Here is an 18,616-nt window from a genome sequence, read left to right on the forward strand (position 1 = left end):
AAAAAAATAATGTAGCAGCATATTTCTTTTCAGAAATTTGTCACGAGGTGCTCTTTTTAAGATTCCATTATAATTTATAATCTTCCGTCATTCTCTTTTCTTTGCTGGGATACTAAAGTAGGAATAATTTTTTCTTTCAAATCAAAAAAAAAAAATCTTAAAATCTAATCTATTAAACATCCTGATTCCCCCACGTGGGCATTAATAATATCATCATGCTATGTGAACTGAGACCATCTCCCTCTTCCTTCTCTTGGAACATGAGACATCCAGCATCCTTTTCTGTGAACATGTTAGTTTTCAGAAACTTTGCTCTGTGGAGTAAATAATACAATATGCTAGTAAAGGCTTTGAATTGCCATTGAGTGCCCGTTTGATCGTTCCCTGCAACTCAAATTAACAATTACACAAACTAATTGGACTGTCAAGAGGTTTATTTTATTGCTAAACCATTTCTTCTTAGTCCAATCAGACTTGTGGACTTGTCCTTTCTACTTTAAACAGATCGGCATCATCACAATAGGGGGGAGGGAGGCTGGGAGGGGGGGGTGGGGAAACACAACATTAGATGACATTTAAGTTATTGATTGGAATTGGACTGTCAAGAGGTTTATTTTATTGCTAAACCATTTCTTCTTAGTCCAATCAGACTTGTGGACGTGTCCTTTCTACTTTAAACAGTAGGAAATTAAAATAAAAAAAAACAACTCTTAATAGTTATTAAAAAGGAAGGGACATGGTAGGTTTTATGCGCCCTATAAGATCCTGGACCGTTGGCCTGCAAATGATGCGCCTATATGTATTCCAGAGCTTGAAGAACATCAGCCTTCAAATCCTCGAAGTCTTCAACTCCAAAGCTAAATCGAACCAGGTTATCCCTAATCCCATACTTGAGCCTTTCTGGCTGAGGAAGATCCCTGTTTCAAAATGATTGAAAAATAAGTAAACAAATCAACTTTATCATTGCTTCAATTAGTTTAAAAACCGGCAGATTTATCAACAAGTGCTGGTGTCTAAGTGTCTGCAGAACTGCATAATTTGGCAACTCCTTTAAATCTATATTATTTTCATTCTGCAGTCTACAACAGCCATTTCCCCTTAGGGGTTGCATTGTCCTAAAAACAGGAAAATATCCCCTACAATTTTAAATCCCTAACGCAAAGATTAAAACCATTAAATATGTGAGGGTCCACGTGAAACGTTGTGGATTCCCACATTGATGAACAGTCAGGTCATTCACTACAACATAGTGCAGACAGCAGACAGCAGACAGCAGACACCAATGTTGTAAAGGGACAAGCCCCCTAGCCATCCATCTTAGTATTTTCCCCACCGACAGAGGGCAGTTGATTTGATTGGGAAGGTATCTCTACTGTGCTGACAGAATAACCATTCCAAATAAAAATAGAGTAAATTTAGGCAGCTATATGAAAAGGAACTTGAGGAGATACCAGTAAGACATAATCGCTGGCTGATCCACAATGCTCTCACAGCCACCAAATGATGGCGCAATATATGGGATTCTGAGTGCATCGATGAATTTTATGGTGGTATCTAGGTCTCCATCAACCTGCATAGTTGAGCGACAAACACAGATAATCAAACAAGGCATGCCTTATATGGAAGCACACAAACTAGAAAATTCATGATAGCCAGCACATTAAAGCAGTTAGCTATGCTCACCTCAAAACTGACCACACCACCAAAGCCAGTCATCTGTCGCTTGGCGAGTTCATATTCAGGATGACTTGGTAAGCCAGGATAATATACACGCTTCACCTGCCAATAATAATTATGCGATTATGTCAGTTATCGAAATACCAGACAAGAAGATCAAAACTAATTCCAAATATTTTGCATGTTTCCTATAACATCTTCAATGATTACTAATGCTGTGATGATCAACACAATAATACATATTATAAAGCATATAGTGATGATGATGATCATCATCAATATACAAAGAAGAAAGTTTCAAAGATGCTAATTAAGAACAATGTTGAGTATGGCTTTTATTCTCTAACACATATATCAATGCATATGTGAGAGCATAACTCAGGCACATACAAAATAGTGTGGTGGCATGAGAGACGAGTTAGCCACGCAACTATCGCCGTTGAAATGACGAGGTAAGGTTAGTGATCTGACATGGAGGTGTCAAGATGTTGGTGGCATTGGCAACCAATTCGTAAATAAGTTTAAGTAACAAAGTATGTTCTAATGACTCAGGGAAAGCACTAGGCAAATTTGCTATCACTTCAAATGAACAAGTCAAGTTGCAATTCTTGCACTTTAGAATCGCTTATAGGGCTCAGTCTCGACTCTCATCTAGTAAGGAATCAACGTGGAACTTATAACCCATATCACCTTTATAAACCATCCACACCATGTGGGCAATTCATCTTCCCAGTCTGAGACTAACTTACTGGGGTGTCAGATATGTAGATGATGCTACTACTGCATGTATACAGATGACAGCCATTGAGCAATGGCATGTGGTTTTTAGGGTACTCTAATTTAGTCCTGGTAGTGAGGTTTGGAAATTTTTATAATGATACTAGGGTTATCAAAGCAGAAGGCAAGCAGGAAAATGGTGGTGCAGGAATGATGCTGTTGTGTTTCAATATGAAACATATAGTAGTGGCAGCACAATGGTTGTGATTTGGTTTTCCACAAGTAATTTTGCAGTTGCAAATATCAATGCAAGTGATACCTTAGGATGTGCCTCTAAAACTTTGGCCATCCGCAGTCCTGTTGAATTTTGTTGCTGTACACGAAGATGTAGTGTCTTCATGCCTCGGATGATCAAGTACGCAGCATTCTGTGGAGGAAAAGGAGTACAAATCATTAATTTGGAGCTTAAGTTGCATGAGATTTGCGATGGATAATAAAAGCCACAGATCTTGTGAACGAGTATAGTGTCAAAACCATATGTCACCTCATGATGCTGATTAATAAAAATTACTTACTGGGTTGAGTGCACCGCCCATAACATGATGCAAATTACGAACTTCTGAGACCAACTTCATGGAACCACTAATGCAACCTGCTATGACCTGTAACAGGAAGAACGCTTGTCTAATGCTTAGCTATATAATCATTGACAGCCTAATTGTTTGTATTCTTCTCACTAAAGTAGTTGCAAATAAAAGCCAACTTACATCATTGTGGCCCCCAAGGTATTTTGTTGCAGAATGTAGAACAAGATCAGCTCCAAGGGCAAGGGCCTTCTGGTTGAGAGGTGTTGCAAAGGTACCGTCTATGCAGACCAAAGCTCCTTTCCTGTGGCAAAGCTCTGAAACCCGCTTGATGTCAACACATCTTAGGAATGGATTGGTAGGAGACTCTGTGAAGAAAAGAGAAACCTGCATGAAAGTACAATGCCACCCAACTAAGGATTACCAATCATTCACCAAAGTAAGTAGTCAATAAAGAACTTAAAGATAACAAGCTAACCACTATCTTGATTACTGACTTTGTTCTCATTCAGAGTAGATTCCAAGGCTCCTACATCTGCTGGGTCAATGACGCTTGCCTGCATAGGGTGAGCATTATAATTAGCAGTAAGTTATCGCTCCACAGAGCTAAGGTCCCAAATATGGAAGAAAGAGGTGTTTCCACAACAAAACACTCGTTGAATTTAAAAGGCAGCACCAAAATACCCAATGCCCCCCAATATATTACACTCTTCTAGGGAACACAAGTACTTCCAAAACAAGGGCACAATTATTGAGATCTTTCTCATTTAAAAACGCCAATAGATTGAGAACATGACCCAAAACACATTACCAACAGCATGCAACAAATGATAAAGCAAAAGGTGCAGAACCTATACCGTGATCCCCATTCTGGGAAGAATGGTCTCAATGAATATCCTAGTCTTCCTATAGCAATCCGTCGTCGTCACAAGATGCCCACCAGCGGGAACCAGTGCCATCAACAAGACTGTGCTAGCGCACATTCCAGATGCCATTATCAGGGTCGATTCAGCCCCCTCAAGCGCACTGCATACAGGAACAACAAGCGCAAAACTCAACCTCACAAAACGCTCAATCACAACAGACGCACATCATAAAGACAATTAGGCAGCAGGAAAAAAGACATGCCTTATCTTCTCCTCTGCAACCACCGTTGTAGGATTTCCGTAGCGCCCATATTCAAAACTAGCCCTGCGCTTCTCCTACGCCCCACAAGATCATAGACGCATTAACCCAATCCAAGAAAGAAAACCCATTAAAAAAATTACATTCTAAACAGGGTTTTTAGAAAGTTTTTTACAAATAAATGATGCTGAAAATATTGAAACTGTACAAAAAGAAATCGCAATTTGCTCACCTTGAAATCAATGAGATGAGCAGTTTTGTCAAAGAAGTAGGCAGAAGTATTAACCACCGGTGTGGTAATCGCATCAGTCACTATACCGCGTCCAGATCTCTCACCTACACAACCCCACCAGAATGCAAAGCTAAACACAAGAATCAAACAATAAACTACAAACAAACAAACAAAAATAGAAAACGTGATGAGGGTTTCGTTACCAGCATGAATAGCGAGGCTCCCATCGGAGCTAAAAACCGAGCGCTTGGAATTGGTTAAACCCTCAAGCTCAAGGTCTACAGCCACATTCACGTCGAGATCCACTTTCTTGTCCACCAACGCCACGTCATCCACGACCGATGGTAAGATCGGTTCGGTAGCGGCTGTGGCGGCGGCGGCGGCTGCTGATGCAGCCGCCGCCGGAACCGACGCGGGGTTGTTGGACCACGACGCCGCGACGATCTGCGCCACGCCGATGTTGCTGCAATTCCGGCGTGCCTTCGTGCTAAGCTGGCGCACGAAGTTCGGCGGGAAGCGGAAGATCAGCGAGGAGAGGCCGCCCTGGAACGACGCCGTTCCGCGCGCCGACTTGAGCCGCTCAGAGAATCGGCTGCGGCTCTGCCTCCCGTCCCCTCCAACCTTCGGCGCGCCGGAGAAGTCGGACTCGGAGCGGCACTCGAAGGAGGGGAAAACCTTAGGACACGTGGACACGGCCATTCTGGTAAGACAATCTTCTACCTCGGACTCTACCTTTCGACGTCGCCTTCTCTGTGTCAAAGAAATGGTGAAAGACTCGTTGCTTTGGCTTGGTTTTGTTAGGCGGAGGCCTCTCCTAGACTTATTGACGACGCGGGTTTAATACGCGGCTTTTGTTTGTCGTTTTCGATTTTTCGATGATTTATTTTTAACCAGAGTTCGCTTTCGTAACCAACTACGGTTAGCCCGTGTTGGTGGACGGGATTGGCCGACGTGTATAACAGCGATAGCGGAGCTGTAGTTTAAGTATCTCGGTAAGATCTTCACACGTCAGATTGGACCTACAATTGCTTTGCGCTGATGATGACGTGGCGTAATCAGGAAGCGTTCAAAGCTTTAACGATCGGCTTTGTAATGGTGCTTAGCGGCGCGCCGTGCGCCGTGCTTGGTTTGGTTCAATTAATGCAGTCTTGAATCTTGACTCTTGATTGTGTTATGTACGACTACTTTTTAATATTATCTTAAATCAGGAATCAAGGATTTTTTTTTTATTAGGTTGTGCTTTAATTAATGGTTAATATTGAATTTTTAAATTTTTTTTTTTATTAAAAACTTTTAAAATAAGTCAATTTTAAGATTTATTCTTAACCATTAATTAAATTATATTAAAATAACAGCAAATAAACTAAATTTTTTTTTTTAAATCCTTTCTTTGTCTTTTTTAACTAACAATTGGTAAAGGCTCTTTATTATTAAAAAGAAAATGAAGATAATGATTTATTAAAGTGTTTAAACTATTTTAGGAATCGTGGTTATGTTTAATGAATCTCATAATTGACACATCTCCTTCTCTAAAACTACCTGGCTAGGCAAATAAGAAAACCAGACTATGACCAAAATCCCCCGTACCCAACAATTGAAATCCCGGGCAAAAGTGGGAAAATTTTCCACCAATTTTTTTTGAAATTTTGATTATTTATTTTCATCCAACAATCACCGCCATTGGCCCACGTGTCTCACTTAATATAAAATAATAAAATATTATTATTTTTTAAAAGATAAATATAAAATTAAATAATAAAAATAATTATTAAAAAATATGAGGTGGCCGAACCACTCTATAGGAGGTGGCCAACCATCCCAGTCTAGCCTTGGGGGTGACATTTATGGGTTTGGCCCTAGGGGGTGGCCAAACCACTCCCTAGGGCCATGGAAATGGCTTCAGCCACCTCTCACCGGCCTTTGAGGGGTATACTGTCATTATTTTGATAATTTATGAAGTAAATTATCTTAATTAATAGTTTGTGATAAATTATCATTGGAATTACAGTTTAAGGGGTTAAAAGAACTTTAAAAACGAAGAAAACCGTCTTCAGTCAAAATAAGCCAACAAAAAAGTAAACGAAAGGAGGATAAACGTGGGGAAAAAGCGTCTTCAATTAGTTTGTGTAGGACAACGAGGTCCACCTGATTCTTATGGCCTTCCCATTTTTCTCGCTCCAAGGAAAAAGATGAAGTCTAAAATGGAAGTTTAATTAATATTTTTTTTTTTTTTTGTCTTTTTATCTATCTTTTTTTATTTTAAATACATATATCATGTTCTCTATTTTAAATTTTTATTATTATTATTTTATTTAAATATTCTTTTTTAAGTGTCTTATTAAGATTCAATTTTATTTTTTATTTTTAAATGTTTGGTGAGCTTGTAGCAACGGATTAATTTTTGGGTTAAAGTAGCGAATGCTCTAAGTGTTGCTTAATTGCCTATCAATACAGGCACAAGCAAATGAAATCGGATCGGTAAAGGGAAAAAAAACACTACCATCGCCGTTTGTTAATGTATTTTGAATTGTTTATTTTAAACAATGTTCATAAATGTAATTTTTTTTTTTGTGTGTATTTGAATTGTTTATAAATATTTTTATTTTTAGTTTTATTTCTCAGTGCCCACTGGCCATGTGTAAAACACCCAATTGGTGCTCATCTAATAGATCAACATAGAATAACAACGTGGCCCATTTTGCAACTTGAATATATGTTTGGTTGGTACTTGTCTGTTTGTCGCATATTTCTGAATGGAAATGGTAGTACGTTTTCATTCTTCTGATCATAAATTTTCTAGGACCTTAAAAAGTTAAAAAGAGAAAAATGCAGTACAACGTGATATTCAGGGGAACATGGATGGACTGTCAGGACTGACATGATATGAATATTTACGGATAGGATATAATTATAAAATATAATACTATTCTTTTTTTATTACTCTTGATGAACAATAATGTTAAGGATATTTGACCTATAACTATTGGGCCACGGCATTAGCTCGGAGAGAAAAAGGCATTGGGAATTTTAATACCGGATGGGTTCGCTCGAATAAGGCTCAATGTTCAAACTCATAAGAATATAGCAAATGCGCAGATAGGAAGTATCCCAGGAACATGTGCCACCTGGGAACAACTACGGGTGTCAAAGCATTTGGGACAACAATGTCCCGAGGAATGGTGCATGTGTTATCTCCAATGAAGATATTCACAAGGAAATACCATAGTAAGCGGAGATACAGATATCTTCTCTAAATAAGGATAAGACCGTATTAAAGACTCTAACCACATGAAGATCACTCTCCATGTCAAATCCCTAATTCTCAACCAATATATTATGTTAGGCCATTACACTAAGTACAAACCCTTTAATGAATAATTGGTATTATCAAATGAGCTAATAACTTAGGCATACGAGGAGAATTTGCCGGAGCACCTCCACCGAGTTCTCTTGAGAAACTGTATTAATAAATAATATTCTCAAATTCGTTTAATTGATAAAAATCAATCAAAATAAATAAAATATTTATAGCACATATGGTTTCTTCAAAATAAAGTCTTTATACTAAATAAATAAATAAAAATGATTAAATATTTGATTCCTTTTCAAGCTCTTCTCTGATTTTTTTTTTTTTCCCCCACAAGTTATTGAGGTCAATAAGAAGGAATCTCTTATCTCTGTCCCCTTTTTCTCTCTCTAGCACAATCATTCTTTGAAAATGCAAAAGGCAAAAACATAATAAAAGGTCAGATTTATACTTGTGGCTCTTGTAATTCTCTACTGCATGATGAGGGCCTTTTAAAATTGGCAATTGCAAGTTGTCCAATTAAGACAGAGACATCAACGGACCATGCTGTAAGGCACTATAATAATGTCTACTCATAAACAAATTGCAGGCCTTTGAAAGGTATTTTTGGGTTTTATTTAAAAATATATATATATTTTGACATAAATGTAAAAATTATTTGTATTGATTTATGTGTTTTTGGTGTTTGAAGGATGCGTCGAAGGATGAAACTGGAGTTCAAAAAGTAGTATGAATAGTGATCTATGGCCCTTCAAGTGTTGAGCAAGCGAAGTGGCCCATAGCCCATAGGCTATAAATGCCATGAGCAGCAATTGAAATGGACCAAGGTGGGCCCTTTAACCATGAAGCCATGGACACAGAAGGATGCAAAAAGAGTCAGTGAGTTAACTAGCTTTGGGCCTTTTGGGCTTGTAGGTTTTTCATTTGGGATCTTCCGATTCACAGTATGGTCTCTATTTTTTTTTTTTGTTAGGATTTTGATTTCATCGTTGGTAAGATTAAAAAGATAGAGTTAGACAAAAATTAAATAAAAATATTAAAAATTTAAATTTAAAAGATAAATAACCAATTCAACAAAATGAATAAATATACAAAGTTGAGAGCAGATTTTGGGTCTTAAAGTTCCTGCTTCTACTAAATATAAAAATGTATTTTAGTAAATAATGAAAGCACTAACAACAAAACAAACACTTGTTGCTTAATTATTATAATTAAGATAATAAATTTATAACCCGGAAAGAGCCAAGATGGATCATTTGGAAACACCCAAGTCGACTGCTTCCTGGGCTGCTGCCCTATTTGGGTCACAAACCTGGCCAAACTTGGACCACACCTGGCCGACAGAGCCATATCGAGTCCCGACAAACCATCGCCAACCTTGAGAAATGCTATCTAATCGTTACATCAAACTTTTCTTCGAGCGGGGAGAGACCAATCATGCAATACCGGACGGGAAGTACTTTTCTCCATTAACTGCTCCTTTGTCAACAAACTCATACCGACCATTTATTTTTTTAGACGGTTGGACGCATTTGCTTCATTCAACTTTATTAAATTATCGTCTATTTTAGAAGCTTAAATTTTTATAAAGAGGTAAATCTAATAATTTAATTAATACTTTAATACTCCCCTTTATAGACTCCCTTTTAATAAGTGATACTTAATACGTGAAATATTTAATTTAAATAGAGTGAATTGACGGAGTCAAGGTTCGATCTTAGAACCTTTAGTTCTGATATCATGTTAAATAATTGGTATCAGAGCGTACCACAGGATGAATGGAGCTCACACTATTTACCTTGTGACAAAGACTAAAAAAAATACTAGCTATGAAGGAGGGTGTTGAGTAATAATCCTATGTTACATGTGGATAAGACCATGGGCATATTTATAAAGAATTGACAACACTCTCTTATAGAACCAGTTTTATAAGATGAGTTAGACTCATAAATTTTTTTATGGTATCAGAGTACGGATATAAAATTGTCCAAAAATCTTTTTTCCATGAAAATTAAGAATGACGGTTCGTATTTATGCGTTGGGTTTCAACCAGGTCGAAATAAGTGTATAAGATTAAATAAGTTTGTGTGTGTTTCGGCTTTTAATTCAATGTAGTTGGAATTGAGGGTTTGTCGATATGTGTTGTGTTGCGTAAGCAATGGACGATAAGAAAGTAGGTGCTTCTTTTTTGTTTTTTTCCTGCAAATATTGATTACCTTCACTTTTTTTCTTTTTTTTTTTTTCAACTTTCTTCTCATACTGTAGCTTAAAAGGGACAAGAAATCTCACTTAAAAGTTCCTTGCTTTTGCAACTTCACTTTATGATTTGGCCTTTTTGATAACTGTAACTGTAACCCACCAACATAATAATTGTACTTAATGCTAATAATGCCCTCTCAAGCCTGAAAAACTGGTTAGAATTAATGACTTCTTGATAACTCACTTTCTCATTATTTTTTTTTACATGTTCACATACAAGAAGGGGAAGAAGAATTTGAACTAATAACATCTACTTTATGAGGTGTGATTCTTAACCGATTGAGCTACCTCTTAGAAATTCACTTTTTCATTTCACTATTCTGAATTTGCATAAATTTTTTCCTAATATTGAAGAAACAGAACACGAGTGATTGATGCCCTAAGGAAGTGTTTGTGTTATTAACTCCATATCATACTGGTTTTGGCACCTCAAAGTCTAGCAAATGGGCTTCTGGTGGGGTGATATTCCGGGGATGTTTGATGCATAAGAAACAAGTTTTAGTAGTACAAGTCTATTACCAAACGGAGCCTACTAGTTTTCTTCTTTTCACTGCATGGGAAAATAGAAATTTGTTCAAATCCGAACTCTAAAAATTGGTAGTTTTAAAAGAGAAATTTTACTTCAAATAAATTGTCCAACTGCAATCCATTAAGGGAATTTATGATGAAAAAAAAAAAAAAAAAAAACTATGTACTATCAAAAAGGAAGAAGAAGAGGAAAAATAGTACCATTGCTTTTAATTCATTTCACTTTTATTTTAGCTTTTGCTTTTATGAATTTATCTATTTATTTATTTATTTTTATTCAATGTGAGGACTATCAAAAAGAAAGAAGAAGAAGAAAAATAGTACCACTGCTTTTAATTCATTTCACTTTTATTTTAGCTTTTGCTTTTATGAATTTATTTATTTATTTATTGTTTTTATTCAATGTGAGGAGAAGGGAAATGGATGCTTTTATGGAGTTAACTTGTTAAGGAATACTGCTTGGAAATTTAATTTTCAAGTGCTTCCAAAAATCTTTTGAAAGAGTGTCTTAAAATTCAGTTATATAACCGCCGGTTGGTTGAACAACCACTGGCTCCTTTACTAGGGAACTCTCTTTAGAGTTAGGTCAAATTGACTCGACAATAAAAAAATATAAATTAAATGATAAAAATCAATTATTTTTTATTCATTTAAACTTTTAAAATAAATAATGATTTAATATGATATCAAAATAAATATATTTGTCTTCATAATTTTTTTTTTCAATTAAATATTTAATGTGATAGATGAGGAAAGCGTTCAAATATTAACTAAATCAACCATTTTATATAAACTTAAGATTTTTTGAATAAGTGGCGATTTATCGATGGTAGTGAACCTATAACCAATTGCGAAAGATGATAACTCAAATTTGATGGCGGCTGAAAACGAAGAAAAGAAAATTGGAATACTTTCTTCACATGCATGTTTGGTTGAGCTCAAGGTAAGATTGCATTTAAGAAATAAGATAATTAAGTTAGATTGTTGAAAGTCTTTTGCTTCTGATGGAAAGGGGTTCACTCTGCCCTGCATTTATTTGTATGAGTGAATTTGTTCCCTCTTTTCCTTGTTCTTCGTTCTTCCATTAAAGCTCCTCCTTCTTTGAAAATTCAATGCAGTGGTTTCTAAAGCTGAATCGACATTTATCCATAAAAGTGACTGAGCACTTGTCCTCAAATAATATTGGAGTGTCATTGACATATGAATGAATGATAAAAGTTAAAACATAAAATATTTAAAATTGTTTTTACATTTACATTAAAATGTTTTTTTACGTCTTATAAAGCGGAGGTTACTAGTTTGAATTCCTCTCCCTCTCTTGCGTGAACATGTCAAATATATATATAAAACGTCTCATAAAACGAAAGTTACTAGTTCGAATTCTCCTCCCCCTCTTATATGGACATATATATATATAAGGTGTTATAACTTTTTTCTACCAATGAAGTGGGTTTCAATGTTGAATATTATAGAAATTTTCATTTATTACATTAAGAGCCTGTTTAAAATTGCGTTTGAGGGTCATAAAAGTGCTTTTAACACTCAAAAAATTCGTTTGAAGAAAAAAATATTAATTTGGTAAAACAATTAAAAACGCTTTTAAGAGCCTAAAAAGCTTAAAAATAACCAAAACACATTTTTGACAAAAATTTAAAAATAAAACTTTTTTCCAAAAACTTATTTTAACATAAAAACTTTCTTTTTAAACACAATTAAATATATAAAAGAGATGAAAATCAGAAGCTAGTGCAACAACTCAAAGGTACAAAGAGAAGCCAGTTCACAGTTGCATTGAAATTATGCAAACTATTTTGATCAGGTCTACGTTGGTACGGATCGAGCACATACATAACTTGCAAAGAAGATCGAGCTCATTTAATAAGCACAGTTGGCCTCAGTCGAGGCAATTTAAGACCCATGTGAGGTTCATTATCCACTGAAATAAATGCTTTTGTACATTAAAAAGAAGTATATAGAAAATGGAAAAAATAAAAAAATACACAAAGATGTGCATTGTGTCTTTGACATCTAAATCGTGGCCACAATTTCACCATTGCTCCACTGCTTTCAACACAGCCTGGATTCAGTATCTGAGTATCCTCTCATTTAATGAGAATAAATATTACTTTCAATATATATATATTGAAAAACTAAAACCCAACATATATATTGTTTTACAGTATTAGGAGATGACATATCATGACGTGCTCCCACGTATGTTTTTTTTTTTTTTTTTTTTTTTTTTCACCCATTGGGTTAGGTCACCATGCATTAACTGTAATAAAAAAATAAATAAAAAATCATGGCATGATTTGCTTTGATGATTTGTGGCATATATATTCTCCAATATCAAATGTTAGTATATATAGATTTGTAAATTTCCTCAATCGAATCACCGATAAATTTGGGCAGGTTGGGAGTAAAGAAAAAAGAAATTTATCATACAAATCACGTACATATGTAACATGTTGAAAAGAAAGTGATGATCCTAGAATGCGACGCACCAATGTGCACTTGAATGCATATGTAATATAACAAGACATGCATTGTCAAATGTCAAATTCAGTCCCCTCGATGACTATAAGCATGTGAAACCCTGCTCTTATTTTTTCCAAAAGATTGTTTTGTCATGCATGCCTGCAACCCACTTCCATGGATATATATATATATAACATTCTTTTTAAAGAAAATATTTATTAATTGGAGATGCTCTTCTTATATATGATTAAAACATTTTTTTTCCCGCAATTTACAGAAATATATTTTAAAAGTCTCTTTCTAAATAATAAAAAATCTGAACATGAATAATAATAAAATTAAACTACAACAATTGTCAGATTGCGTTGCAACAAACATATATAATCTTGTCCGTGGGTTGTCTTCCCTACGGTGTGAATTTTTGAACCCAGACCCGTTGTAGATGTCTGAGTCATTCATTTAATTGGCCAGCATCCATTATTTTTTTTTCTTGCGAAAAGATCAGAAGTCAGCAGACCAAAGGATCAACCCGAAATGGGGGACCATATTAGTAATTACCTGTTGTCGGGGGGATTATAATTAGTGCTTCTGCTGCAAAAGGAAAAATTAATATATATTAAAAGCACCATTTTCTTCTTCGACCATATGCACATATACCTTTGTTGTATACATTATCCCATACGATCTAGACCCTACATTTGAGTCTCGAGATAAGATCTACGCTAGAATGGAAGATGATGCACGAAATCCCTTTGTCTTACAAGTTTCACCCTTATATAAATCATAAATGGTATCATGCATGATAATGTAACAATAATTGCTTTATGCGATTTAAATTTGTGATTTCAAAAAGTTGGATTAAAAAATAACAAATTTGTTTAAAATCGCACATTTTGCCTATGAAATAGCATTTCCGAATGCACTCTTAGGGTAATGAGATGATACATTTCTAATGAGTGCGGCTAGGAATACTAGCTATATATTTGTTATTATTGAAATTTTTTGTTATTAGACTATCTAAATAATACATAAATTTGAGCAATTTAAAAGAAGGGTGTTGCGAGGCTCATCTTTCCCAGGAAGGTGAATCATGCATCTTGAACTGTCCCAAAAAAGTGGACTTTGTAACCCTCTCTCTTAGGTTGTCTAAATTTTTGTGTCATGATTTGAGTAGCCTAATATTAGGGGATGCGGCAATCCATACCGTTTACTACAATTAAGTCCCTTACAAATTGATGAGGCAATACATGCACTAAAATGTGGACGGTCATTTTCATATAATGTTGGCTAGGCTACCACATGAGATTGTAAATAAATTGTTATAACAGTTGTAATACCTAAAGTATTTTCCATTTCCATATATATGCCTCATCTTAGCTAGTTGCATTACAATATATATATATATCCCACATAGTATATAATATTTTCTATATAAAAAGTGGTATCGATCTGAGCATCCACGACCTCTACTACACTTGTGTCCTATGACCATTATATAGAGAATATTATATACTATGTGGGGGTGCGCACTAACACGTATAAGGTGATGGAAGTAAGTTCAGGTGGTAGTGAATATAGATGATGGCATATGCTAGATTTTTTTCAAGAAAATCAAAGTAGTTGCTTTCAGAAAATGAAATGAAATTGAATGATTTTTGACAACGTGAAAGAAATGTGTCTCATCTCCGAACTTGTTAGATGGGTGCGTTGCCTATTATATCAACCGTCACCCTATAATTTTGGTCTGCCAAAAACGATGCCTATATATGTGTGTCACACGACCATAAAAGAGTAGCTAGATCGCGTGTGATGAGTGACCGCCACCCACCATGTTTTTTGAGCATTCTAAATAAGTAATATGAAAAACCACTTAAATTTAAAATTAGGTACAATTCTAGTAAGTATTCAATTAATTTTAGAAGAAAAATTAATGTAGATCAAGATGAGAAATAGAGCTTGAGTTCACACGTAAGAAAAAATGTTTAAATATTAATTAAATAATCATTAATTTATTATTTATATTCACTTTCAGAGAATTACCTTTTAAGTAATTAACCATAACGCAGTTATGTGTGTATATATATATATATAGCTTTCTCGCTCATGTGGTTATCTTTTTCTTGATTTATTTAAACATCATTTTGAACATTAATTTGAAGAGTGTTATCATTTTATTTTTGTTGGTAAAAGTTTATTCCCCTAATCTCACCTTTGATAAAGATGAGTTGGTCACCCACAATCTCCCCTCTCAAACTGGCAAGGCGCAAAAGGTCTGGCCACAAACAAAGATGGCAACCCCTGATCAGTGATCAGCTACATTTCTGCCATTAAGAGCGTTAAGCGTGTAATTGTGAGATTTAATTATGTCTCAAATTGGTGAAGTATAAAGAGTGTGCCAAGGTAATTAATTAAATCCAAGTCCATTAACTTAGAGAGACGGAGACAGAGAGCTAGCTGGGAAAGAGAGAGGAAAGAATTAAATCGAACGGTTGTTTTTTTTTTTTATAATCAGAGATCCCTTGTAATATATTTTTTTTGCTTTCCAGTGCCTTTTGGCCGCCAGAGAGAGAAATATCTTGCTTACAAGCCAGAATGTGACATGAAACCAACAGCAATAAAGTCTATCATAAATACATCTCTTAGATATTGGACATTATATATTTTATACAAATTAAGAATATACGGGGGAATTAATGTGAGCAACTTCTGAGACTCCATCTAGAATCAGTACTACTTACTCAAGCTTGTACTGGACCATATCCTCAACCCTTGAGCTCTCAGATCTTGATGAAAATGCATAGATTAAAAGGAACAAAGGGCTGAACTATGAACAATTTATATATATATATATGAGAGAGCAGATTGCCAACAACTGTAATGTTGCTTTCACAGCATTTCAAACATGAGAAGCATTTTATTGCTTTGTTTTTAATATCAAATTTTGTGGAAGCAACCAAAACTACTTTGGCAATATCATTTCTCCATAATAATAATAACTAAAAAACAAATTAATTGCTCTTCACTTGGCTAGCTTGAGGACTGTGGACGTCTACTTCACTTTCTGACAATAATGGCTCTGACATTTTTGGCAAACAGATGATCAACTCAAAACATTGGTGAATCGGAGGGCGGAGAATTCACCAAATTAAGTATGTTATTCCAGTAATTCTTGTTGTCTTCATAGTAGTCACTGCCACTGCCACTGCCGTTGTCAGAATCATCACCTCCGTCTGATAAACTCCGCTCGGAGTTGTTAAGCAAAAGATTAGTGAACCCCTCCTCCCCCACTCCCATCACATTTCCGAAGTGAACATGTCCACCACCACTAGTCCTCAAAGATTCTGGAGTCCATGTGCCTTCCATGGACATTGTCATGTCATGAACACCAGACGTAAAAGACAACGAGTTCTCCATGCCCTCTTTGTATTCTGGCAAATGGGTCGAGTTTTCCAATCGTTTCCAATCCTGCTGATCCCCTTCTTCTTTAACCATTCCGGCCTCCGAAGAGCCCGAAGTACTCCCAACAAACTCAATCGTAGGCATTGGATTCTCCCCGACTCCGGCCGTCATAATCGGCGGCACACTCTCCGAAAATGTAAGTGTCGATGTGGGTGACTCAAGGTCACCGCCGATTCCTGTGGATGCAAGAGCACCGCCGCTTCCTTCAGCTGATCTAGACCACCCACTATTCCAAACTTTTAGTGCGTCCAGAGACCCTGAAGGCTGTTAAAATATAAATTAAATAAGTATTTAATTAAAAAAAATTTACTTGTGCCCTTTACCTTGGATAATATTAAAATATAAATTAAATGATTACCAGAACGGAAGTGGAAGCAGAAGATGAAGAAGCGTTTCCAAGCTGATGATGTTGAAATGATGAATGGGAACGTAGCTTTGATTCTCTAACAAGCCTTGCTTCAGCTTCAAGGCGAGCACTCTCCCACTGAGCCATGTGGCTGAGGTTGGCAGCATTCTTGGATTGGCCGTCGTTGGAGAGTAGGGCATCATTCTTGGCCTTGTGGGTCACAGGGTCGATCCCCATTTTGGCTAACCTTTTCTTAAGATGCGTATTCCAGTAGTTCTTGATCTCATTATCTGTTCTTTTCGGCAAGTGAGTAGCTATAGCCGACCACCTGAGGACAAGACAACAAAGACTTACATAACACAGACATACCTCAAAATTAACTAGAAGAAAAACCCTCGAAATTATCAATGTTTTATGATGATCAGTATGTACAAGAAAGAAACCTCAATTTCTATGACGTTTTGACAAATTCACTTTATAGAACCTTTTCAATTCTATTATGTTTGTTTTTGCATCTAAAGACAAGTAAACAACCAATTTAATAAGAGAGAAAATATAACTCATGGAAACTGTAGAAAGCACATTGTCAAATCTAGGTCAAGACGAGAATTTGTGTAGGTGATAGAGTAGTAGGTGGGTGAATTCAAATACTATATATAATAATTATACTTTCCTGTAGAAAATGAAAATGAAAAATTAAAAAGAAAAAAGAAAGAAAAAAAGTACACTAAACTTTGTTGAAACTGAGGAACTTAAGACTCGGCAGATGAAGCGTCAAATCTTCTTATAATCTTTTTTCGGACAACCCAAGAAGCAATTTTACACTGGAACCATCTGAAGAGGCTTAAAATCATATATGTTGAAGCACTCTTGGCATAAAAGAAGGAAAAAGCAAGCATGATCAGGCAAACTGGCTTCTAGCTAGGTTTGATTTTTATGAAAGAAAAACCGGAAAAGTTCACACAAAATAACACATAAACAAAAGATATATATATATATATATATTTAAAAGAATCTTTATATATATATATATATACCTGTTCCCTAAGAGAGCATGGAGTTGAATGATAGTTTGTTCTTCTTGCAAGCTGAACTTTCCTCTCTTGATATCAGGTCTAAGATAATTAGTCCATCTGAGTCTGCAGCTCTTCCCACACCTCTGAAGGCCTATAAAAACACAAAAGGGTAATTAATTAAAGGCTACAAGAAGAGTGAGAAAATTTGAAGTATTTCCTACAAAGGAGGTAGCAGTGCAAATCACCAGCTTTTGTCGGCAAGGCGCGCCAGCTTCCGTGGCCATGTTCTTCAATGTAAGCTAAGAGCTTTTGATCTTCTTCAGGCGTCCATGGCCCTTTCTTCAAACCCACCTTGTCACAGCACGGTGACCGACCCATTTGGAAGTGATGAATTTGCTGCAAAAGAAGTAGTTCTAGTTTTTGCTCTTCTTTATTTAACACAAGGAGAGAGAGAGAGAGAGAGAGACAGAGACACAGAAAGAGATTTGTCTTTGTAAATGAAGAAATGGGCAGAGGAGAAATGTCAGCGAGATAAATGGGATAAAGAAATAAATATGACCAGAGTATATATAAAACTCGCATGCCAAAAGTACCCCTTATGCTTCCATGTCCAAAAAAGTACGACATGGAAATTAAATGGCTCCTTATGTCTTTTTACAAAAACAAGTTTTTTTATTTTATTTTATTTTTTTTGTAAGTAAGTTACTTTTTGTTATGAAGCAATATAAATATTCAAAAGCCACCTCAACAAAATGATATAAAAATAATGCGGATAGTTTTACCCTAAAAAAATAAGGTACATGGTAGGTAGAGAATAATATAGGAAGTCAATAATAGTACATTAATATTCATATTTACCCAATATTCTAATCCAAAAATTTAAGTTAA

General features: G+C 35.6%; 2 protein-coding genes across 2 annotated transcripts; both read right to left on the reverse strand.

The window, feature by feature from the left end:
- Positions 1-569: 569 nt before the first annotated feature.
- Positions 570-5,155, reverse strand: LOC132181180 (cystathionine gamma-synthase 1, chloroplastic). Its single transcript, XM_059594281.1, has 11 exons — positions 4,539-5,155; positions 4,336-4,439; positions 4,107-4,180; positions 3,836-4,004; positions 3,476-3,535; positions 3,162-3,365; positions 2,970-3,056; positions 2,714-2,821; positions 1,684-1,779; positions 1,452-1,570; positions 570-917 (listed from the first exon to the last, which is right to left on the reverse strand). The coding sequence occupies exons 1-11, from the start codon at positions 5,032-5,034 to the stop codon at positions 794-796; spliced, it is 1,641 nt and encodes a 546-aa protein (XP_059450264.1). The 5' UTR covers positions 5,035-5,155; the 3' UTR covers positions 570-793.
- Positions 5,156-15,727: 10,572 nt separating this feature from the next.
- Positions 15,728-18,251, reverse strand: LOC132181307 (transcription factor MYB106-like). The gene is made up of 4 exons (XM_059594470.1): positions 17,974-18,251; positions 17,750-17,879; positions 16,725-17,040; positions 15,728-16,630 (listed from the first exon to the last, which is right to left on the reverse strand). The coding sequence occupies exons 1-4, from the start codon at positions 18,104-18,106 to the stop codon at positions 16,013-16,015; spliced, it is 1,197 nt and encodes a 398-aa protein (XP_059450453.1). The 5' UTR covers positions 18,107-18,251; the 3' UTR covers positions 15,728-16,012.
- Positions 18,252-18,616: the final 365 nt, after the last annotated feature.

Source organism: Corylus avellana, chromosome ca5 (assembly GCF_901000735.1).
Source record: "Corylus avellana chromosome ca5, CavTom2PMs-1.0".
Taxonomy (NCBI): Eukaryota; Viridiplantae; Streptophyta; class Magnoliopsida; order Fagales; family Betulaceae; genus Corylus; species Corylus avellana.

What these genes read in the sequence shown, in the direction of transcription:
- LOC132181180 (XM_059594281.1), bottom strand. Translation starts at nt 5,034, where the DNA reads ATGGCCGTGTCCACGTGTCCTAAGGTTTTCCCCTCCTTCGAGTGCCGC. An exon ending in GTTGCAGAGGAGAAGATAAG is followed by an intron (nt 4,005 to 4,106) that starts GCATGTCTTTTT and finishes TCCTGTATGCAG; the next exon opens with TGCGCTTGAGGGGGCTGAAT. An exon ending in CTACTCTGAATGAGAACAAA is followed by an intron (nt 3,366 to 3,475) that starts GTCAGTAATCAA and finishes ACTTTCATGCAG; the next exon opens with GTTTCTCTTTTCTTCACAGA.
- LOC132181307 (XM_059594470.1), bottom strand. Translation starts at nt 18,106, where the DNA reads ATGGGTCGGTCACCGTGCTGTGACAAGGTGGGTTTGAAGAAAGGGCCA. An exon ending in CGCCTTGCCGACAAAAGCTG is followed by an intron (nt 17,880 to 17,973) that starts GTGATTTGCACT and finishes GTGTTTTTATAG; the next exon opens with GCCTTCAGAGGTGTGGGAAG. An exon ending in CATGCTCTCTTAGGGAACAG is followed by an intron (nt 17,041 to 17,749) that starts GTATATATATAT and finishes TCTTGTCCTCAG; the next exon opens with GTGGTCGGCTATAGCTACTC.